The sequence below is a fragment of the Pteronotus mesoamericanus genome, unplaced genomic scaffold, assembly GCF_021234165.1.
Source record: "Pteronotus mesoamericanus isolate MK-2021 breed Mesoamerican mustached bat unplaced genomic scaffold, CSHL_Meso_final contig_94, whole genome shotgun sequence".
In the NCBI taxonomy this organism is placed as follows: Eukaryota; Metazoa; Chordata; class Mammalia; order Chiroptera; family Mormoopidae; genus Pteronotus; species Pteronotus mesoamericanus.
Window position 1 is genome coordinate 52,177,971 of NW_026555285.1, and position 23,196 is coordinate 52,201,166.

The 23,196-nt window shown below is 64.6% G+C and overlaps 1 protein-coding gene across 1 annotated transcript; it reads left to right on the forward strand.

Annotated features, from left to right (window-relative positions):
* The first annotated feature begins 560 nt into the window (after positions 1-560).
* IL17RA (interleukin 17 receptor A) lies at positions 561-15,985 on the forward strand. The gene is made up of 13 exons (XM_054586582.1): positions 561-698; positions 5,189-5,213; positions 6,026-6,172; positions 7,177-7,289; positions 8,222-8,348; positions 8,526-8,573; positions 8,661-8,827; positions 9,643-9,726; positions 10,005-10,089; positions 10,711-10,722; positions 10,977-11,078; positions 12,707-12,748; positions 13,406-15,985. The coding sequence occupies exons 1-13, from the start codon at positions 561-563 to the stop codon at positions 14,905-14,907; spliced, it is 2,592 nt and encodes an 863-aa protein (XP_054442557.1). The 3' UTR covers positions 14,908-15,985.
* The last annotated feature ends 7,211 nt before the right edge of the window (positions 15,986-23,196 follow it).

Sequence of the window (23,196 nt, forward strand, 5' to 3'; positions counted from 1 at the left end):
GCCGTGGGGTCACAGAACAGCGCAACCCCGCGTCCAAGTTCGCGTAGCCAAGTAGCGTTAGGGAAAGGGCTGCTCCGGCCCCGCCGCTGGAGCGGGGCGGCGGGAGGCGCGGCGCCCGGTCCGCCGGAGACCGGGAGGAGGGCGCGCGGAGGGACCGGGACGGGGCGGCGCGGGGGGGCAGGCTTCCTCTGAGGCTCGAGTTGGGGCCTGATGTCGAAGGACCGAGAAAAAAGTCTGTGCAGCGGCGACGGCGAAGGCTGAAAAGTTCGGTTTTCCTCGCGTAAGAGGGCATGAAAGGCGGGGCGGCCTGGGGCTCCCAGAGGGGCGGGCGGCAGGCCCCCGGGCGGGGAGCGCGCACCTGGCCGCGCGGGCGGGGGCGGGGCGGGGCGGGGCGCGCCGGGCTCGGAGCCCTCCCCTCGGCGCGGCCCGCCCCCCGGCCGGGCTGGGAGCCGGAAGCGGGCGAAGTCGGCCGACTGGAGACCGCGGAGCCGGGCGAGGGCCGCGCGTTTCCCCGCTGCGCTCCCCGCTCCTGGACGCTCGCCCCGCCGCGGAGCCGGACCATGGGCGCCGCGCGCCGCCGGCCCCTCTGCCTCCTCGGGCCCCCGCTGGGGCTGCTGCTCCTGATCCTGAGCCGGCCGGCGCCGGGCTGCGCTACCCTGTGGCTCTTGGACCACCCGGCCCCCGTCTGCTCCCAGGAGGTGAGAGCCCTCCCCCTCCCCCCCCCCGCGGTGCCGCGCAGGGCGCGGGGCGGGCAGGAAGTACGTGCCGGGGTCCCCGAGGGCTCCGCGGCTCAGCACGAGGAGCGGGCGCCCGGGGGAGGACAGTCGGCGGGCGGGAGGGGCACTGTGGACCCGGCACAAGACGGAGTTTGCCGGGAAAAGAGGTCGCGCGGCGCATGTTGCACAACTGACCGGCGTCCCGGGCGGGCGGGGCACCTCCGCCGGGCCCCACTGTTTGGGGAAGTTGACCGAGGCCCGCGGCCCGGCCCGGGAGACGGGGTGGGCCTGGTTAGACGGCGGGTGCGGGAGGGGCTGGCGGGGAACCGGGCTGGGCCGCACCCCCCCCCCACCCCGCCCCGCGCCGTGCACCCTGCGGACCCCGCCTCGTCCGGGGCTTCCCCTCCCGAGGGGCCCGGCCAGCCCGCAGCAGCCAGGGCAGACGTGCGGTCCCGGCGGGTGTCAACCCGGCCCGAACCTCCGGAGAGACGTGGCGGACGGGCTTCCGGGCGGCCGCGCGGGGAGCGCGGCGCCATCTCCCCGCGAGGGCGAAGCCCCGGGAGTTGGCAGATGATGAGGACGCTGCGCCCTGCCCCGCACCGCCACCTCCGCCCTCTGAGGTCGCCACGGCTCGCTTCTGTCGAATGGGACTCGCGCGGTGACCACGGGAAGTGACACCTCGCCCTCGGGGTGGTGGCACCGGGGTGGGGGACCAGCCGAAGGGGAAAAAAGGAAACAGCAAAACAGCGTCCGCTCCGCAGCCTCTCTCTCCGCTCCACCTTCCCTCCGTTCGCGGCCCCTCGCGGTACCAGCGGCGCCCCGGGACCAGGGAGCGGTGTTTGAGTCAAAGGATGTGAGACACCCTCCCTCATCTAGTGCTGAGCCCGGTTTACCGAAGGGAGCCACAGAGCAGCGGCGCGGGGCTGGCAGGGGAAAGCGTTTCAGGGCGAACGTGTTCAGGGCCGCCCGCGGGGCACCGCTGGGGACAGAGCCCCGCAGGTCCTTCCTGCCGGCCGCCTGGCGCGGGGCTTCTCTGCCGCAGGATCCCGAGCTCACGCTTCGGTGGCCATTTGTCAGGTGTCTGCGAAGTGCGAAGCGCTGTTGCTGGGAACCGAGGCTGCAGAAACCCCGCTGTCCCAGCGACTGAAGCCGCCCCCAAGGGAAGGCGCTTGGAGGGGCAGCCGCGGCACAAGGTGGCCTGAAGCCAGCGCTCGCTTTGTACGACCACGGAGTGGGCAGACTTTGGGGGAAAAAGAAAACTCGCGCCCCCTGGGGAGTTCTTTGTGGCAGAGAGGACAGCAGGGAGCCCCGAGGCGGAGCAGTGGGCCCCGCCGTGGGGTGGAAGGGGCTGAGCCGCAGCCCTGGGGTGGGCAGGGAGAGAGGAGGCTGCAGAGCTGGGCGGGCACTCCCGTGGCTGGCGGGGGGAGCCGGGCGGAGAAGATGCCGTTGACTTGAGCAGGTAGGCGGGCCCCGTGCACCTGCGGCCTCCACGCTGTCCCTCCTCCCCCTCCCTCGGCCCCCACCGGCGCTCCGACAGGGCACCTGCCTGCCCAGCGCTGCCCTGTGCCACTGGCAGGTGCTTGGAAAGGAAGGAAACCACACCCCTCAGAGCTCTCTGTCCCTGTGGGTGCTTCAGGGAGGCAACACCCCGTAGTGATGAGGGCCCAGGTTCGCACCCTGACCCGGCCTTTTACGGTTTCTGCAGCCTTGGCCGTCCACGGCTGGGCAGAGCTCAGGGTCGGCGCGCTCGGCGGCAGAGGGCGCCTCCCCGCCCCGGTGGCACCGTGCTCCCTGAGAGGGCCCTGCCTGGGCTGCATCCCAGCTCCCCCTTGGCCGCCCGCCCAGAGGAAAGCCAGCAGAGACTTGGGCTTGGTCAGCGGCTGTGGAGACATGTGTGGCATCCGGACCTGGGCTTTGGCCTGAGCGCTCGCGGGTTTGACTTGCAGCAGAGCAAGCGGCCGCGCTTCCCTGGCGTGAAAGGGCGTGACCGGGGCCCCCGGGCGCCGCAAAGGCTCGTGGCGGCCCAGGGACAGCCCGCTGCCCCGGCTGCGAGCCGCGCTGAGGCTGCAGGCCCTGCCGGGGCTCCAGGGCTCGCGTCCCGCCACTGCGCCGTCGGTCGTGGGCATCGAGGGCGCACGGTGACAACAGGCGTTTGTTTCTTCCTTCTCGCCACTGAGGCTGGACCTGCTCTCCCGCCCCTTTATTCCGAGGCGCCGGACGCTGGCGATGCGGGGCCCTGAGCCCCTGCGCTGACCTGCCGGGGCCTCCGGTTTGCAGTCACTGAAAACGAGAGAATGGTCCGTGCCCCGGGGGCCGTTGTGGAGCTTCCGTGAGATGTGTGCGCACAGCACTGAGCACAAGGCCTGGACCCTCGACGGAGGGGAAAGGCCACGAGGTCACGCTGACCAGGGCTGCAGAGGCATCTGCTCAGATTCGGAGCTCTGGGGGGGAGGGGGGCGGTTAACACATTCTTTTTTTTATTATTATTATTTTTTATTTATTTAATTTTAAAGAGAGGGGAAGGGAGGGAGAAAGGGAGAGGAACATCGACGTGTCGTTGCCTCTCACGCCGCCCCTACTGGGGGCCTGGCCCCCCCTCCCAGGCGTGCGCCCCGACTGGGAATCGAACCGGCGGCCCTTGGTTTGCATGTCAGCATTCAGTCCACGGAGCCACACCCGCCAGGGCTTGGGACCTGTTTTATATGAAAACTATAAGGAAAATAATAACAGAAGGAAAATACGTGCATACAGCAACAGCTATCAAAAACCAGGATCAAAAACAGTACTAAATACCGAGGGGTTTCCATCCATCACAGCAACTAGAGGAGGAGCCCGGGGTGTCGGGGCGGGTCAGCTGAGTGCGCGCCCTCGGGGTCCCCGTGAAGACCGTGTGGGCCGCCTCGCCAGGGGTTTGAGGAGCTACCAGGGGGCTGTGGGGAGTCGCTCACAGCGGGTGTCTGTCCGCGTTTTCTAGCAGAGCTTCTGCATCTCAAGGAGGGAAAAGGTTCCCTCTCCATTCAGGAACCGGGGGACGCAAGTTGGCGCGCAGGGGCAGCGAGGGGGTCTTGCCAACGTGTGCGGAGCATGGGCAGGGCTGCGGCGCCTCTGCGGCCACACGGCAGACTCACCGGAGAAGCTGGGCAGGATGCGCGCAGCCCGGCCCCGGGGAACCGGCGTCCCCGCCAGGCGGGCTGCGGACGGCCGCCCGCTCAGACGCGCTCCTGGCGCCTGCCGGAGGGCACTGTCCCTTCCCCCGCCCCAGGGCACGGAGGGAGTAGGGCTGAGTAAGGATGGCGTCATCCCCGCGCGCTGCCCGCCCCGCCGCCCCGCCCTGAGGGAAGGCAGGTGCCGCCCTGGCGCCCCTTCACATGCGGACATCAGACCTCTCGGTCCGAAAACCCCGTTTCTCGCGCCCATCAGCGCAGGCTTTCTGCCCCGCAGGGTGCGTTTGGTCCCCTTGCTCCACTGCCCAGTGTGGACGTGCGGCGGTCACCCCGTGTAATAATAGCTCCCACTCACTGAGCACTTACTACACGCCAGGCTCTAAAGAAGGGGACCCCATAAGGCAAGGACAGCCGTTAGGGGCCAGACGCGGGACACAGCCTCGTCACCAGCTGCAGCAGCAGCAGCGAGGTGCCCTCTGGGCAGGGCAGCCGCCAGCGTCCCTCCTGCTGATCCTCCGGGGGCGGGGGGCCAGCACCCTGTCTCAGGGGGTGGGCGCGTGCGCTGTTTCTGCTGTCTCTCTTAATGGCATCAGCTGGTGCACGAGTCCACCGCCGTCGTTCGAAATTTTTCATGATATGGACACATCAGAAGCGACAGTGTCCCACACACACCGCCGTCCTGACCCCAAGATCACGGCTTCCCTTTGTGCTGTTCAATTCTCGACAACACGGGGATGTGGGCACTGTGGTTATTCTGATCTTGCAGCTGAGGAAACCGAGGCCTGGCCATGTTCGATGTCTCGGGGCGACTCAACGCCAGGGCCGTCGTGAGCATTCGCGAGACCGCGTATCAGGCGCCTCGTGTGGCCCAGGGTCTGGCCCGGCGACCCCGGGAACTCGTAGGCACTTTGTGAAACTTCGGGGGCAGGCGCGGGGTTTTGTTCCCCCTCTGCCAGCGCTGCTTCCAGGCTGAAGGTTGGGGGTCTCCGAGGCGAGAGGCCCGCCCCAGGGCCCCCATAGGGCCCTCCCAGCGTCGCCTAACGCTGGAGGTTCCCAGCTCTGAAGGCTACTCAGAAAGCACCAGTTCCCCTCGGCTGTCCACTGTCCCCGCGTCTCATCCGGATCCTCCTCCGTGGGGCAGGATGGGACAAGTGCAAGGATAATCTGGTCCCCTCCCCAGGTGGACCCCAAAAGTGGGAGGGCAGGGCTGGGGGGCCCTGTCCTTGAGAAGGAGGCAGAGAAGCGGGGCCCCCGCCTGTGAGTGGAAGCCCTCCCCATCGGTAATTCCCTCCTTCTTTTTTCCCGCAGGGGCTAAGCTGCCAAGTCAAGAACAGTAAGTGGTCTCTTTCGTGCTTGTTGCTGTTTTGATAGTGAAGCTCCAGCCTCGCGCTGATGGCCGATAGGCGAGGGCCACACCTCCAGCAGGAGGCGCCCCAGGGAAGCGAGCATGCGCACATCTGCACTTCCAGGCAAGGGTGTGCATCGCCCCGAGTCAGGCAGGGAGGACCAGAGCCCCCTTTGCTCTCAGAGAGGATCTTGGGGTGCTGCCTGTGCATTAGCAACCCTGCTGTGAAGTGAGACACGTCCGTGCTGTTGATTTTGTCCTGTGTTTTTTTAAAAAAAGATCTTACTTATTTTTAGAGAGGGGGAGGGAGGAGAAAGAGGGGGAGAAACATCCCTGTGTGGTTGCCTCTCGCGCGCCCCAGGCCTGTGCCCTGACTGGGACTCAAACCGGCGACCCTTGGGTTCACAAGCCGGTGCTCCGTCCTCTGACCTGCCCCAGCCTGGGCTGTTCTGTGTTTTAATTCAGGAAGGAGGCATCGTTTCAAATGTCTGTGCTCACTGGGGGCCCTGGCGTCTAAAATTAAAGCAGCTGCAACCAGTGCCCCGTCCTTCCGGGCCCCCGTTCCCAACCACTGCCTCATCTCCCAGCCAGGCCGTGCGCTTTGTGTCCCCCCTGAGGCGCCCTTTAGGCCTCAGAGCTTCGCAGGGGCCCCGGGCGAGTGCGAGGGTGGGGGGGCGGCTCCCAAGAGCCCCCCCGTCCGAGAGTCGAGGGCGGCTCGCTCGCACGCTCCCGCTCCTTGCGGTTTCCCCAGAGTCCCGCGGACCACGCACACCCCTGACTCTGCATTTCCTGGCCGCCAGGTACCTGCCTGGATGACAGCTGGATCCAACCTCGCAATCTGACCCCCTCGTCCCCGAAGGATGTCCAGGTGAAGGTGCAGGTGGCCCACACCGAGGACGGAGGCCGCGTCCCTGTGGTCCACGTCACGTGGGCCCTGCAGACAGATGGTGAGTGGGCCTGTCCGCGTGACCTGGGGGCCCCGCGCCCTCCAGGCGCACCCGCAGGCTGGGCCCTCGGGCCCCCCGCCCCAAACTCAGAGTGAGGCTCCCATCCTGTGCTCAGCACAAGGGCCCAGTTCAGTGCTGAAAGGGTCCCGCCTGTCGCTCAGCAGATGCTTTTTCCCATGGTTTTTTTTTTAAATGATTTATTTATTTTTAGAGAGAGGGGAGGGAAAAAGAAAGAAAGAGAAACATCCCTGTGTGGTTGCCTCCTGCACGCCCCCCACTGGGGACCTGGCCCCCAACCCAGGCCTCTGGCCCAACTGAGAATTGAACCAGCGACTCAGGTTCTCAGGCCGGCGCTCAGTCCACTGAGCTGCACCAGCCGGGGCTTTTTCAGTGTTTCAGGTGTCAGACCCCAACAGTATGTCCTCATCCCGCCGTTGGTGAAGGGCTGTTCCTTCAGCCCAACACCTTTATCACCCCAGGAGAAAAGGCCGTGTGGTGGACTCTGCGCCTGACCGCAGCACCAAATATTTACTGGAAGAAGGGCCACACATTGGCCAGTCTGCTTTGCCCCTTAACCTAGAGGCTGCCGCCCCTGAAATGACACCCCCAAACCTCTTAGGGATAGATGGTTGCATTACACACTCGAGAGGAGTGGGGCGAACAAGAGCCAGCCCTAGATGTGTGAACAAGGCGGGCCGGTGCGGTGGGGGGCTTCTCTCTCGATGGCCCTGGCTGCTCTTTCAGGACGGTGGCGGTGGCCCCGTTCGGCCCCCACACCTGTTGCCAGCGCCTCAGCCACACGCTGGCAGAGCCTTTGCTCCGGTGCAGGAGCCGCTCTGCAGGGCAGGCTCGGGCCCCGGAGCGAGCTGGGAGGAGCAGGAAGTGGAGGGTTGGGTGAGATGCTCTCTGCTCTCTATGAGCTTTGAGAGCCAGCAGCCTCGCCCCACGGAAGTGACACGCCCGCGCGGCTGGTCTTGCTCACCGGCTCCTCTGCTCGCCCGCAGCCAGCATCCTCTACTTGGAGGGGGCGGAGCTCTCTGTCCTGCAGCTGAACACCAACGAGCGCCTGTGTGTGAAGTTCGAGTTCCTCTCCAGGCTGCAGCACCACCGCCGGCCGGTGAGACCCTGGCTCCTGGGCGGCTCCCGCTGCCATGAGGAGCTGGGCGGGTTTTGGGGAACTCCCCTGTGCTGCACAACCCGTGTGTTTCCTTCCAACCTTGTGCAGCCGGTCATAGTGCAGGAAGTGGAAGGGACTGCGGGCTTCCCCGGCCCGGTCCCCTGCCACCTGGATTTGTTGCTGAGACTCTTTGCAGCCTCCGGAAGGAACCTGCTGTGCCCAGACCAGAGGACTGCAGCGGGCGGGGTACAGGCAGATGAGTTCTGCACCATTTTGGCTCCAAGGGATTCTGATGCCAGTTTGAAAGCCGCTGGTTTAAATCTGCAAAAAGCGGCCATTTGCGCATCTCCCACAGACAGGCCGCAAAGACAGGCCCCCTCCCGCGTGTGACCAGGGCCCCCAAACTTGAGTGGTAGGTGCACCCTGAGGACCGGGTGCCGAGGCACTTAGAAGCCAAGGACCCCACCCCCACCACCGCGGTAAGCACAACGGAAGTTGGTGTCAGTGTCTGTCGCCTGCACCGTGCAGAAGTCCCTCCCCTGAAACCGGCAGCTGTGCCACCAAGGGACCTGCAGGCCCAGGAGACAGCGCCTCTCTGGCCGTCCCCCTGCACTCGAGGGCTCCAGAACGTTCTTGGGAGGTCTCGGCTCTCCCAGGGAAAGAGGAAGAGTCATTTAACACATAGTTTTTAGCTGCCTCTTGGGAACCAGCTCTCCAATGACCCCAAGCCCCCAAGTCGGGTCCAGGCGCTTTGAAATAGGCAGGGGAGACCAGAGGCAACAGAGCCAAGAGACAGGAGCCGCTGATTTGGGATCTTGTTGCGATGGGTATTCCTTCTTCTTCACTGAACTTTAGGGGGTGGAGAGGATGGGGCACTCGGGGCGCAGCTGTGTGGGGCGACCTGCCCAACTGCCCTTCCCTCTTCTCTTCAGTGGCGCTTTAACTTCAGCCACTTTGTGGTGGAACCTGGCCGGGAGTACGAGGTGACTGTTCACCACCTGCCCAAACCCATCCCTGACGGGGACCCGAACCACCAGTCCAGGACCGTCCTCGTGCCGAGTACGTGCGCCTTGCCCTTCGCCGCAAGACCAGCCGGCCAGCCCGGGGCTCCCAGGACGTGGGGCCGCCCTTGACCAGGCTTCCCCAAAGGGAAAGGTGTTGCCTGGGGTGCCTGTGGCTGGGGCGAGGAGCCAAAGCGATGAGCACTAACGCTTGCGCGTGTCTCTGGGTCTGCAGGCTGCGGCGACCGCGTGATGAAGGAGACCCTGCCGTGCGTGCGCTCAGGTAAGGGAGGCAGGCTGCCCGGCGGGGGGCGCTCCCTGGGGGTGCAGGTGCGCCCCTCACGCCCCGCTCCTGTGTGCGCCGAGGCAGGCAGCCTGTGGGAGCCCGACATCGCCGTGGGCCTCCTGGAAGGCGCCCGGCAGCTGAAGCTCAGCTTCACCCCGTGGAGTGAGCCCGCCCACTACCAGATCCTGCTGGAGAGCTTCCCGCGCGAGGAGAACCAGACGTGCTTCCAGCACACGGCAGATGTGCCTGTGGTAACGCCCCCCGAGTCCCCCACGCAGCTGGGGGCCGCCCCCTGCCCCTCCCTGGTCCGCACTCAGAGCCTGGCCCCAGGGCTGCCCTCTTTTCCCTGCCTCTAGGGCATAGTTGATACAGAGTAGTTGTTCTGCGGTTGAGGTTTCCTTTGCTGTCACTCTCTGTAGATAGAATGTAGCCGCCTCTGCCCTGCTCAGCAACCCTGTCTTTTTTTTTTTTTTTTTCAAATCCTCACCCAAGGACATGCTCGTTGGTTTAGAGAGAGGGGAAGGGAGGGAGACAGAGAGGAACATCGATGGGTTGCCTCTCGTACACGCCCCGACTGGGGATCAAACCCGCAGCCTAGGCCCGTGCCCTGACCGGAAATCGAGCCCACTGCCCTTCAGTTAACGGGACGACGCTCCAACCCGCTGAACCACTCGACAGGTGTCCCCCCATCCTTCCCTCCCACACATCCACCCTCCCCCCTTGTTGGGTTTTGTTGATTCTGCTTATTTCAAAGAGGATCTGAAGGCCTGTAAAGTGTTGAAATGCAGATGAAGGGTAACTAAAGATGCAATGAGGTGAAGCCGTGGATGAGCACAGAGAACAGGGGCGCGGGGTGCGGGCACCGTCGGCCACCACCCCCGCAGCCGCCGAAGCCGCGAGGGAAGCGGGGTCGCTGGCTGTGTCCTGCATTCCCAGGAGGCCCAGGCGCCGGGAAACGCAGTTCTGTGGGCGCAGAGCCTGGGAGGCGACTGCCCAGGCCTCCCGGCCCCCCAGGCCCCCGGCCCCCCAGGCCCCCGGCCTCACAGCCTGTCCCCTACCCCCGCAGCCCGCCCCGGAGGACCTCCCCCTGCGGGCCAACGTCACGTTCCTGCTGCCCAGCGCGGACTGGTGCTGCCGCCACCGGCTGAAGGTGGGCGAGCGAGGAGCGGTGGGGAGGGCATGCACGGGCGGCGCCCCTCCCACAGGGACGGGGACGGGGACGGGGACGGGGATGGGGAAGGACGGCCCGACAGGCGCGCTCTGGAGACCCCGCGTCACTGGTCGCTGCCGCCTGGGACTCCCGGCCTCCGCCGGGCACGGGGCCCACCTGGCAGCCGGGCGCAGCACCCCGCAGTCGGAAGGGCGGCGGGGGAGCCCCGGGTCCCCAGCCTCTCAGCGCCCCCTCTCCTCCCTGCTCCCCGCTCTCAGATCCAGCCCTTCTTCAGCAGCTGCCTGAATGACTGTGACCGACGGACTGTGAACCTCAGCTGCCCGAAAACCCTAGACCTTCCAGGTGGGAGGCCACCCTGGCACCCGGTGGGGGTGGGGGCAGGTCCAGTCAAAAGCTTGCGCTGGACCCTGACCTGGTCCTGAGGGTGGGGCCCAACCGAGGTGAGTCAGGCCTGCGATGCGGGGCGTCACAGAGACTCTCGGCTGCGTGGGACTCCGGCCTGCCCGTCTTAGCCGTCCGTGCAGCCTTGGGCAAAGGACGTGGCCGCTCCGGCCTCCGCGTCTGTGCCGCGGGGTGGGGTTGTCACCCACACGCCCAGGGCCGAGCGCGCAGCCCACGCCGTCCCAGTCCTCACAAGTGGGGAACCATAGCACCAGGAAGGGGAGGCCCCTCCCCCGGGTTCACAGAGGAAGAAACTGAGGCACAGAGGTGGTGTAGCCCATCCGAGATCACTCCCCGGGGAGGCGGCAGCACCTGTCCACGGGTCTGGGGTCTGGGCCCCTCAGGAGACCAGAGGAAAACGCCATCTAGGCGTTTCGTGTGGACGGTCCCACCCAGCGTCCCCCGCGTCCAAAGTGCTCAGTGTTGGGCCACGGGCATCTGCAGGCCCTCGGCGGGTGGCGGCGGTGGTTCGGGAGTTCTTGTTAGCAAGTAACATGCGGTTCCCCTCTGTTCCCGTTGCAGGCCCGATAGCAGGTGAGGCCAGCTCTCCTTCCCAGCGCAGGCCGCCGGGGGCTGGGCGCCCACTTCGCGGAGCCAGGCTCACAGGCCAGGCCAGAGGCCTGCCCCTGGGGGAGGGCGGGGGGTGCGGATGAGGCCTCGGGCGTGTCACGGTGCAGGCTGGGCCTCGGTGCAGGCTGGGCCTCGGGCCTGGGGGGCCTCAGGGCAGGGCACCTTGGGCTGGCTTCGCAGGCCTCCCGACCGTACCCCACGCTGCTCTGCTCCCGCAGACTACGTGCCCCTGTGGGCCTACATATTCATCACAGGCGTCGCCATCCTGCTGGTGGGCTCCGCCATCCTGCTGATCCTGTGCATGACCTGGAGGCTGTCGGGTAAGGTCCGCGGCCGGGGTTTCCACTGTTCCTCTCTTCCTCCCCCGCCCCCGCTTGCCTCTGCTCCGAGGGCAGCCTTCCGCCTCTGTGGAGCTGCAACCTTGCCTCTGGCATCCAGAACTCTGAGCCTGAGCTTGGTTCCTTCTCTTACCCCTGGGGCACATCACTTAACCCTCCGAGCCTTGGTTTCCTCTTTTGTAAAAGAGAAATGATCTTGATTGCCAGGCCATGAACCTATCGCAAAGATTATGTGAGGTGATGCTCGTGGATTCTTAGTATCATGTCTGGCACATGTCTGCTCTCTCAGGTGCCAGCCACAGTGAGATTTTTTTTTTTTTTTTTAAGATTTTATTTACTTTCAGAGAGGAGGAGGGAGGGAAAGAAACATCCTTGTGTGGTTGCCTCTCGGGCACCCCCTGCTGGCGACCTGGTGCCACGATCCATGCAGGTGCCCTGACGAGGAATCAAACTGGCAACCCTTTGGTTCGCAGGTCGGCACTCAGTCCACTGGGCCGCACCAGCCAGGGCAGATTTTTTTTAAGACAAAGAAAATAAATAAACATTGGTCCCCGTCCGCATCACAGCCCTCTCTGGCCAGGCCCCAAGCAGAAGAGAGCGTGGTCTGTAGGTCAGGGCCCGGCTTTGCCCGGCCTGGCCCTGCACCGCCCCCGGCTCCTTCGCCGCTGCTGCCGGGGGCCGTGTGCACACTGGCGGGGCCCTCGGGATCAGGCCTCCGGTGCATGTTGGCGTTACTGGGTGGTGGGAAGGACCCCAGCCCAGGCGCCGGGAGACCACAGCGGGTGTCCTCCGCCGGAGGCCTCCGCCAGCACCCTGTAAACCGCAGAGCGCCCTGTGCACGTTGCAGATGCTCCTTGCCGCCTCTGAGCTGGCAGCGTGCGGTGCGGGGCGGACAGGAGCCCACGCTCGGCGGGCTGTGTCCCACAGTCCCGGGGAGGCCTGGTGGGGGCGGTGCAGGGGGCTGAAATGTAGGCTTTGCCACGCCCCTCCATGTCCCTGGGGCCCCTGCGAGGGGCTTTCTTCTTTGTGTCCCTGAGGGGAGCCGTTGCTCAAGGATGTTGCTTTCCTTTCCTCACCCCGAAACTGCCAGGAAAGATGTACACACACCGGGCCGAGCCTCCTTCCGCAGACATGCGGCTTCTGTTCCCGTGGGAACGTCTGTCAGGAAGAGCTTTGCCTCCAGTGCAGAGTCTCCTGGGCGGGGGGGGCCAGGCTGTGGGGGGGCCACTGGCACTGCCATGAGGGAGCAGAGGGGGCCTTGGCCACCGCTCTAGGGGCCCCAGCAGGGACAGCTCCCAAAACACCTGCCCCCCCTCCAACTGCGTGTGTCCAGTGCGCCGGCACGTCACACCCATGAGCTCATGGGCCCCCTCCCCCGGCCCATTTTACAGAGGAACAGGCTGATCTTCTAAGGCCTCAGTACCATCCCCAGGTCTCGGGGCTCCTCTGGCCGACCGGGGGGCGCAGCGGAGTGCCTGACCCCCACTCCGGCCGCCTTCCCTCCTCAGGGGCCCCGGGGGAGGGCTGGGGGCAGTGCTCCCCTCAGGTGCCTCTGTGAGCCGGTCCCTGTTTCTCTTCCGAAGAAGCCAGTCCAGTGTTGTTCCTTTCAGGGTCTCATCATGAGAAACGGGGCGCCGGCGCCGGGGACCCAGGTCAGTATTTCCTGATGCGGGCACACAGCTGGGGGGCGGGGGCCGGGAACGTGGGCTGGAGCGTTCTCCTGAGACACCTGGGTGGGTCACCTTCTGCAGCCTGACTCCTGCATCCCTCCAGGGGCCCTCACGTTTTGGGGGCCCGCCTTCTGTGCCCCCTTACAAGGCAAGGCCGGGGGAATGTTCTTTAAATCTCTCAGACCGGGGGAAGGATGCCAGGGACCCACCGTATTTTGTGAAAAGAGGTCCGCCCATAGCACTTCAGTCCCGTGGCTGGGCCTTTGCACCCTTTTCTTCTTTTAGAAAGATTTTATTTATTTTTAGAGAGGGGGGAAGAGAGGGAGAAAGAGGGAGAAAAACATCAACATGTGGTTGCCTCTCGTGCGCCCCCTGCTGGGGACCTGGCTCGCAGGCCAGCACCCAATCCACTGAGCCTCACCGCCCTTTTCTCCTTTTTGATAAGAAGTGGACTGAAGGCCAGAGAGCACGTGAGAGGCGGGGGTTCTCTCTCCTGGGAGGCTGCAGACTGGTTCTTTCCATGCAGCCAGGGCAGGTCAGACAGCAACACTTGCGCACACACACCCCCCCGACCCCCCACAGTGCGAGGGTCCGCGCAGACGCATATGACCCGGGCGCTGGGCCGGCCTTTTCCCCCAGGTGCCCTGCCCCCCGCCGGCCTGACGCCGCCGCCCCTGAAGCCCAGGAAGGTCTGGGTCGTCTACTCGGCCGACCACCCCCTCTACGTGGACGTGGTCCTGAAGTTCGCCCAGTTCCTGCTCACCGTCTGCGGCACCGAGGTGGCCCTCGACCTGCTGGAGGAGCAGGTCATTGCGGAGATGGGGGTCATGACCTGGGTGGGCCGCCAGAAGCAGGAGATGGTGGACAGCAACTCCAAGATCGTCATCCTGTGCTCCCGAGGCACCCGGGCCAAGTGGCAGGCCATCCTCGGCTGGGAGGAGCCGGCCGTCCAGCTCCGCTGCGACCACCAGCGGCTCGCCGGGGACCTCTTCACCGCCGCCATGAACATGATCCTGCCGGACTTCGAGAAGCCGGCCTGCTTCGGCACCTACATCGTCTGCTACTTCAGCACCATCAGCAGCGAGGACGACATCCCCGACCTGTTCCACATCGCGCCCCACTACCCGCTCATGGACCGGTTCGAGGAGGTCTACTTCCGGATCCAGGACCTGGAGATGTTTGAGCCGGGCCGAATGCACCGCGTCGGGGAGCTCGCCGGCGACGGCTACCTGCAGAGCCCCAGCGGCCGGCAGCTCAGGCAGGCCGTGGACCGCTTCCGCGACTGGCAGGCGCAGTGCCCCGACTGGTTCGAGCGCCAGAAGCTCTGCGCGGCGGACGACCAGGACGTCCAGTCTCTGGATGAAGAGGTGTTTGAGGAGCCGCTGCTGCCCCAGGGGAGTGGGATCACCAAGCAGACGCCGCTGGTGCGGGAGCCCGCCGCCGGGGGCCTCCTGGTGGTGGAGCCGCTGCTGGCCGGGGGGAGCCCGGGGGTGGCCCTGCTGCAGCCCCAGGGGCGGCTGGAGGCCCAGGCCCTGCAGACAGCGGTGCTGCCCCTGGAGGCGGCCCCTCCCGCCCAGGCCCTGGAGCCCGTCTGCCCCACGGTCGAGGTCGTGGGCAGCATGGCCCAGCAGGTGGCCGTGGTGGAGGGGGGTGAGGCCTGCCCGCTGCTGGAGGGCGCCGGCCCCCGGCGGAACAGTGTCCTCTTCCTCCCTGTGGCCCCGGAGGACCCCCTGCTCTGCAGCACCCCCCAGGCTCCATCAGGCGACCTCCCCAAGGCCGTCAGGGGGCAGCTGGAAAGCTTGATGCTCTCGCTCTTCCAGCAGAGCCTGAGCGGCCCGACCGCGGAGCCGTGGCAGCGGCCGGCACTGGCCGCCCCCGAGCCACACACGCCCTACGGGGAGGGGCAGCGGGAGTCCGTGCAGTCTGACCAGGGCTACATCTCCAGGAGCTCCCCGCAGCCCCCCGACGGGCTGCTGGAAGTCGGGGAGGAGGACGTGGCGCAGGACCTGGGGCCCCCGGCCAAGCAGCTGTCGCCGGAGGCGCTGGAGAGCCTGAGGGGCCTGCAGAGGCGGCTGCTGTTCGAGGAGCTTCAGAGGGACTCGGGCTGGGAGAGCATGGAGCCCGGGGAGCCAGCCACGTAAGGCCTGCGCCCGAGCACAGGCGCCCGGGTGTGCACGCGGGCTGTGTGTGTGTGTGTGCATGTGTATATACTCACGCGTAAGGTTCTTTTCCAATGTAGACGCCCTGAGTTTGACGCCTGGACGCCATCATTTCTTTCTGGGACCCTCTGCTCATCTGCCACCCCCACAAAAGTCTGCTGTTCCCAAGCTGGCGGCAGTGCCCTGGAGTCTCCATCATTCACTCATTTATCCAAAGTTGATTTTGTCCCTACTGTGCGCCAGGCGCCCGAGATACAGAGAGAAGTGGCACCTGTCATGGGCCCTGGCCGCTAAGGAGCAGGTTCGCAAGTAAAGGACGCAGTCGGGCTGGCTGTGAAGGCTGAACAGAGGCTGCCTGGGAGCCAGGACAGCCCCCGGGGGCCCCCGGCCCAGGGAGCAGTCCTGGAGTGGGAGCCGAGGGGGACGCTGGTGCCCTGGGCCGAGAACCTGTGCTGGGGGGGTGGGGGTGGCGCGGCTGGGAGGTGAGCGGGAGCCAGTCCACCCGCAAACTGCGAGCCGAGCCTGGAGCGCTGTGGGGGGGAGCTGGCCGCTGCCCGGGCTGGGAGCTGCCCGGGGCTGCTCTCGCTCTGCAGAGGCGATGGCTGAGGGCCAAGCATAGCTGGGAGCCACCACAGGTCACTTTGGAGGGACGGCTGCAATGTGAAAGCGACCGGCATCCACCGGAGAAGAGCCCGAAGCCCTGAGCCCCGTCAGCCCTGGGGGAGCACGCAGGCTGCGGGCGGCCACCCCTGCCCCGCGGGTCCTGCAACAAGGCGAATTGAGTGGGCTGCACAGGGTCCACACAGTGGGCAGCGAGATCCTGGGCAGGCCCTTTGGGGGACAGGGAGTGTGCCGTGCTGCTGTTACAGGTGTGGGGTTCAAAGGCAGCATTTGAGGAGGCGCTCGGGGCCAGCGTTTGAATGTGGCCCTGGGGGAGACCCTGGGGCTCCGTCGGCCCCTGTGGCGGGGGCTGCCCCTCGCCCGCAGCGTCCGTGTCGGGTGGGGGAGGGTTCAGCAACGGGACTGGAGACCGGGTACCAGAGGCCCCTGTGTGTGGCAGAGACGGTCAATAAAAGAGTGGATGAATTTGTTGACTCTGAGAAGACATCCTGGTCGTTATTTTTGGGTCCCATACTGCCTATAGGTCGTGAATTCTGTAGTGAGAATTTTCCGAGGAGAAGCACAACTATCAACGTCCCCGGCGGCTGCACAGGACCCGCGAGGGGCACTCTGGACGGGATATCTGTGTCCCCGCAAAACCCTTAAATGGAAATCCTGACCCCCACGGGGGTGGATCAGGGCCCTTACGAGACCCCAGAGAGCTCCCTCCTCCGGTCGCTGGAGGACGCAGCAAGGCGGGCACCTGGGCACCTGGCTGTCACCCGACCCGGCATCTGCTCGACACAGACCTGGGAGCCCGGACTGCAGGGCTCCGGAAAGCAAACTCTGCTGGTGATAACCTGCCCTGCCTGGGGGGCCGTCACAGCCCCCCGGGGGACTCAGGCGGGGAGAAGAGGCACGGAGCCGCCCCAGCCACCAGCCTCTCGGTCCGTCCCCTCCGTGGCAGGGAGGTGGGCCTCCTGGTGTTGGGACGCTCCCCACGCTCTCCAAGAACGAGCGCTTGTCAAGCGTGCGTGGCGTGGCGGCCACGCTGGCCCTGTCCCTTGCCGGAGCAGGGCGCGGCCTGGCAGCCGCGTGGCCCGGCCAGTGCGGTCCTGGCTCCCGCAGGCCGGCCGACGCCCGCAGCGCATACCCCAGCGTTGCTGCTTCCGTTGCCCACTCCGCCCCCTTGCTGACCAGGGCTGCTGCCTGTGTCGCTGACAGCTTGGTCACTGAGCTGTAACTCCCATACTGTACCATCCACAGCTGACCCCGCGCAGTGCAATGGCTTTTAGGAGTTCAGAGGTCAGCAATCATCAGCATAAGCGATTCTGGAACGTTTTCTTACCCACAGAGAAACATGGCACCGCTCGATCACCCCCGAACCCTCCCCGCCTACTCCCAGGCAGCCACCGACCTCCTCTCGGTCCACGGACTGGCCTGCAGCGGCCACGTCCTGTGTGAACGCAGTCAGGGAGTTCCTGGGGCTGCTTGGCCCCCCCTTTGCTGTCACTCCTTTGCTGCCTCCATACGCCCTTCCCCTTCCCCAGAGCTCCCCCCCACCCCCTTCTCACACAGTCACCCTAGGAAATCCCAGTGTGGTGTCTGCCATCGACCAAATGCCAGGAGCTTCCAGAGCCCGTACACAGCGCGCCAGGCCTTCTCACCGCATGGTTCTGAGCCAGGGCTAAGGGGCTCCTGCTTTTCCCAGGGGAGCCCCTCCAAGAACAGGGGTCCTGAGAGCTGTGACACCCCCCAGCCACCGGCCAGCAGCCTGCAGCAGAGGTGGCTCAGGGAGGCAGAGACGGCCCAGACACGCAGGGAGCAGCTGCCTGGGCCTCCCGCCCACGCAGCCTGCGCTCGGACCACCTGCTGCCTCCATCCTGGTCGGGAGTGAAAAAGAAAAAAGACCTGATGAGCTGGCGGGCCACTTGGACGCTGCTTGATACACCGCCGCTCACGCTGCAGTTTTAACCCAGATTCTCGTCCTGCCTGGAGGTTCCTCAGCGGCGTTTCCACCTTGAGGGCTTTGTTCACTCCGTGCGGGGATCTCCGAACGCCAGGATGTGACAGATTTCCCGTATTTCCCGCTGACCATGGGAGATTAAATAAAGCTGTGCCACGGGCGAGTTTCACTCAGCGGCCTTTAGGCCTGGGGCGGGGGGCGGTCTTCTCCTTCCCAGGGGAGCAAGGGCAGCGCCAGCGCCCCCAGAGACCTGCCGGGGAAGGGCCACGCGGGACAGCGGGGCCCAGGGAGGCGTGAGCTGAGAGTAGAGCACACAGCGGGCAGCCCAGCCCTGGCCACCAAGTCAGGCGTGCGCCGGAGTTTTCTTAAAAAGAGGCTGCGCCCGGCAACGCCACGTGGGACCCCGGCTCTGCTCCGGGCCAGCAGCGCGACCGGGACCGAGTTCCCTCCCTTAGGCCTGTCAACGGAGAGTCGGGGTCCTCGGCCCCAACTCAACACCCACGGGAGTCCCCGACGCGGGGCGTGGCGAAGAAGAAAACTGTATTCAGTGCAGAACAGCTCAGGCTGGGCAGCGCACCTCCCACTAGACGGCTCTGCTGCAGCAAGACAGCCTCGCGCCTCCGCTCAGCCAACTGTAAACCCGAGATTCAGCAGGAAAGGAAAGTGCGCCCCACCCCCGCGGAGAGCGGACTTACCCCGCGCAAGTCCCCGCCCCGTCTGCCGTCATGCAAATAAGGGCCTCAACCCTTGAAGTCTGATTGGTCCAAAGAGCGCTGCCCTCATGGGTGAAAATGGAAGTTCTGATTGGGTGGGGCTGCAGCTCTGATTGGGCGGGGGGTGAAGCCCCACTCCCATTGGCTGAAACAGGATCCCAGGCAGTCCTTTATAAGGGCCGCTCCGCGGGCGGAAGCCTAGTGTGTGCTGCTCCCCGAGTGTGGTTTGTGTTTGAGGTCTTTAGGCGGAAATGGTTGCCAGGTTCTTGTGTGTTGCTTTATTTTGTTGGTTTTGCCTTTTTCAATTTAAGCCCAGTTAGCGACCAGGAGACCGTCTGGGAAGGCGTCTTCTGTCCTGGGGTTCGCAGGCCTCACCGTGCTTGTCTGTGAAATGCGCCCAGCGGGAACTCCTGCATCCCCGAGGGCTGGGGCGAGCAGGTGCAGCGCACCTGTGAAGCGCCCAGGGCGCTCCGCGGCTCCAAGCGGGCCCGGGAGTTTCTGCCCCCCGCGCCCCGCCCACTGCTGCCTTCGTAGGGGCCCCGGGCTCCCTTAGGCCCCGCCTCAGCACGGCGGGGTACTCGCACCCGATTCTGCGCCAGGGCGGCTTAGGAAGCGGGCGCTGTTTGCCCTGCCCCCTTCTCTGTTCTCTCCGCTTTCCTCATCAACTATAAAGTAACGTGTGGTCCAACACTTGGCACATATTAAGAGCTCAATAAATGTGTCGTCTGAGTGAAGTGCCCATTTTAGGAGAATAGAAACACTATGCGTTCTATAGATTACAGGTTTGGAAGAAGGCAAAATAAAGAAACTGCCCCAGCTCATGGGGACAGGCTGTGAAGGCGGGGTGCCCCACTGCTCCCCACTCAGCGCCTCCGGCATTGCTCCCAGAAGGCTTCCAGGCCCCTCTGCTTCCTCTTGGCCTCTCCACAGCTCCCCAGGCCCTGCAGCCTCGCCCAGACCTTGGCGCACATCCTGTGCCTTTCGGTTGGCTCAGGCAGGCGGGGACCCTGCAAGCCAGCTTGCCTGCAGGAGGAACACAGAGTCCCCTCTCTCAGGATCTGAAGGATGCCAAGAAGTGGCATCCAGCTGCATTCTGCCGGGCCTGTTCCCCATATGCCTTTCCCGGGAGGAATAGCCCCTTGGGGTGTTAACCCTTGAGTACAAGTGAGTTTACTGGCTCCTTCCTTTGTGAACAGAGGAGAAGAAGACGCAACAGTGCCCTGGGAGGACAGGAGGGAGCAGGAAGCGGGGTGCGGGGGAAGCCCGCAGTTGGCCGGAACATGGCACCTCTCCCATGGCGCATGCCCCTGAAAACAATCCCCTGCTCTTTCGCCAGATGTGCTCCGCTTCAGTGAGGGCTACCTGAACCTGCTAACAGCTGGAGCCGGAGGGTGCCTGGGTCCAGGCTTCGGAAGCACACACACCTGGGTTGGGTCTGCATTCCCTTCCCGCCTACAGGCTGGCCTTCAGCGAGCGTCTCCATCTTTCCAGACCTCGGGCAATGAATGTGAAGCGACCTTGAGGTGGCTGTGAGGACGGCATGAACCAGGGAGCCCCAAGGGTGCAGCTGCCCTAGCCAAGCCCTGGACAGGATTCCTGCAGGGTCAGCCCCAGCCCCTGCAACACGGCCCGCGGGGCTCCCCACGCTGCCCGGTCACCCCGATCGTGCGGACACGTCTTCCTTGCCTTCCACAGGAGCCGTCCTGGGCACCGGAGCTGGCCGAGACCCGCGCCAGGTCTGGCTGGCTTGCTTAACCCTGAGATAGGTATGCATGTTTATGAAATGCTTAGTCAAATTTATCACCTCACCTTACACTCAGATTTAGGAAGAAACAAAATCACGGCCTTAGGCTGTTCTGCAACTATCTCCCATGTAAACTTTGTTCCCTCGTTATGACGATAAATGTCTTAAGGAAAAGGACCCCCTTAGGCTCATGTCATTCTCATCACAGGCTTGGCAGGCAGGCAACGTCTCTCCTGTTTTGTAAGTGAGGGAGGCGCCCCAGGAGGTCAGGCGAGGGCGCAAAGCCGCCGCGGGCTGGAGGCAAAGGCAGCCTGCGGCCGGTGCTGGTGGTGTGGACCTTCGGGAGACCAGAAGCCTCGTCGGGCAAGAGCACAGAGCGGGCGGGAGGTGCTGGCTGTCCCCGTGCTGAAGAAAAACGTACCCGCACATACAAAGCTTTATTCTGATGCCGACTCAATGCCCTGCCTCAGACGCCGCACTTCCCATTGCGTTAAAATAATAATGAGGAAAACAAAACCAAACCCCCACGGCTTTGCGCTTCTCATCCATACGTAAGAATTCATGCTTCTGAAGCAGTCAGAGCAATAGAAGAGGACAGAGTATTTAAAAATCAGATCTCAGCCCTGGCCGGTATGGCTCAGTGGATTGAGTGCTGCCTGCAAACGGAAAGGTCACAGGTTCGATCCCCAGTTGGGGCAGAGGCCTGGGTTGCCGGCCGGGCCCCCAGTTGGGGGCGTGCAAAAGACAACCAATCAATGTTTCTCTCCCTCACTTCCCCTCTCTAAAAATAAATAAAGAAAATGTTAAAAAAAAAAATTAGTTCTCAGTCTTTCCCCCTTTGGCGAGTTATTTTTAGAAAAAAATGGGTGAGAAAACTCTGGGCGGCTGGGAGCCTCCGGCCGCATCTGCGACCACCTGCCTGCAGAAGGCCTGGCCAGACCCCACCAGGTCCCGACCGCGGCCACGGCCTCCCTGAGTGGCACGCGCTGTCCCGGAGGACGTGCCCATGGTACACGCGTCATGTTAACACAGATACATAAAAAAATGGTGACAAATGTCACAGTGACATTTAAGAATTTAGTAAGGAAACCAGGACAGGAAAGATCTCAAAACAGACCGCACAGGAAGCCTGTCACAAGTCTCAAGTTTTTTATGTTCAGAACAGAAGCTGGTTTTATTTTTAAAAAGAGAAGGGGAGGAAAACGTGATAAATGCTAGTGAGGTGCCACTTCCCCCCTCCGGGCTCAGGCTGCCGCTCGCTCCCCCCAAAGCACAGTCAGGCCCGTCCTGCCGGGGCCGCTTCGCGGGGGCCTGGTCCAGCGCCTTCTGGAAGCAGAGGAGTCAGTGGCTGAGAGCAGGACTCGCGGACTTGCTCGCATGCTGGAGGCGGGCAGCCTCGATTCCGAAGCGCGTTCCTGCCTGCGAGCTGTGCTTCTGGCGGCAGCCTCACGAGGCAGCGCACCTGCTTCCTGACCCTCGGGCGCACCTCCAGTCTGACCCCCGCACTCCCGTCGCCCCTAGGAGGCAAGGGGAGTGAAGTTTTATAAAGGGGCCATTTCTTCTCATGCCCCGGGCAAAGGGACTCAAGGAGAACACAGCCGAAGGGGGGTGGGGCTGAGCCCCTGAGCAGGGGGGTCGCACGCAGTGTTTGGCAGATGACAGCAGGAGGGAGGGGCGAATCCACCTGAATGGCCCCGGCGCGGTGGCCAGGGCAGCGGTAGCTCCTGCAAGCCTCTCGCAGCCTCCCTCCAGGAAACCCGGCAGCACCAGACGGTCCCGGTCAGTCACCCAGCGGGGGGCGGGGGGGGCCGCCATCCAAACACACGCGGGGTGGGGCGGGGCCAGCCCGAACCCGAAGTCCTTTCCCATCAGGGACCCCAGGCAGCAGGGAAGCCGCAAAGCTGGAGGGAGGGTGTGGGAACAGATGGAGCAGCTCTGGGGGCCCCCTGGGCCTGGCCCCAGAACTCGGAGCGCAAGGGATTCCACAGGAAAGACGAGGAGTCTGCACAGGAGAGAGAAAAGGCAGGAAGCAGCCCAATTACCTGCTAAACTCAGGCGGCCTGCAAGGGACCTGGTGGGCGAGGGGCTGAGTGTGAATATTTTCCCTCCGTGGCTCCCACTGTGGGGGGCGGGGGGGAAGGCCCGAGGGAGCTCTGGCTAAGCCATCAGCCCCTCCTGGTCTCTGTTTACATGGATGTCTTTTGTCAGCAAGCCCCCAAAAGGCTGGGGCAGAGAACGGCCCAAGCAAAAAACGGAGGCCCAGGAAGCAAAAATGAGTGACAATCAAAACTAAACTCCACGACTTTTCTGGTCCTTTGTCCAGGGTTTATTACACCACACAAAACTCCCCGAGCATAAGAACGGAGAAGGGGAAGCAAAACAAAAATACTTACAAATTCACCACCCCACCCACCCAGGCGCCAGGCGGAAGGGTTACCTCCTGGTCCCGTTCCCAGCCGCACGCTTCCCTCCCTGAAAAGACCCACCACGCCTGCAAGGCTCCAGGGGGTGAGCAGGAGACCCTGGGTGTCCCCTCGTCAGGCTCAACAAGAGGCCCCGGGGGGCAGGCCGCGCAGCGCCGGCTTCGCCCCGGTCATGAACCTGCCCTTCCCCGGGAGAGGCTCCTGACCAGAGCACAGGGCAAGGGTCGGCGCCGCCATCGGTGAGGGCAGCTGGGCCCATGGAGGCCCAGCCTCACCTCTGTCCAGGAGCCCCACCAAAGCCGCTCTTCGGACCCAGCCAGCCACCAGCCTGAGGGAGGGTGAGGGCCCTGGGGGGGCGGGGAGGGCAGGCCAATGGCCGGCGCTCCACAGACCCTGCAGTAACCTTGACAGCGAACTCCAGGTGGATCCCGGGGCCGTGTCGAATGCAACTTCTGGGTAGTTTGTCTTTATTTTTTGCAAGCGGCATCGGTGCATGATGCAACCAAAGTCAAAAACATGGAGGTAGAAAAGTCCGCCACCCACGAAAGGGTGCGGTTTGGTCCTCGGGGCGCCAGCCCCCCCCTCGGAGAGGAGTCGGACTGAGGACGGTCCTGGGGAGCCTCTCGCGTGAAGAAGGGCCAGGGGCAGCTCCCAGGAGCCCAGCTCCTTCTGGGACTTCCCGGCCGCGGGTCTAGGCAGGAACGAGGAGAGCGGTGGCGTGGGGGGCGGGGCGGCAGGGCCTCCCCAGTTTCCTGCTGACTGCGAGGAGCCACACGGTGGACACGAGAGAACAACACGACACAGACATAGAGACGTGGACTTCGC

What these genes read in the sequence shown, in the direction of transcription:
- IL17RA (XM_054586582.1), top strand. Translation starts at nt 561, where the DNA reads ATGGGCGCCGCGCGCCGCCGGCCCCTCTGCCTCCTCGGGCCCCCGCTG. An exon ending in CAGGACCGTCCTCGTGCCGA is followed by an intron (nt 8,349 to 8,525) that starts GTACGTGCGCCT and finishes CTGGGTCTGCAG; the next exon opens with GCTGCGGCGACCGCGTGATG. An exon ending in ACACGGCAGATGTGCCTGTG is followed by an intron (nt 8,828 to 9,642) that starts GTAACGCCCCCC and finishes CTACCCCCGCAG; the next exon opens with CCCGCCCCGGAGGACCTCCC.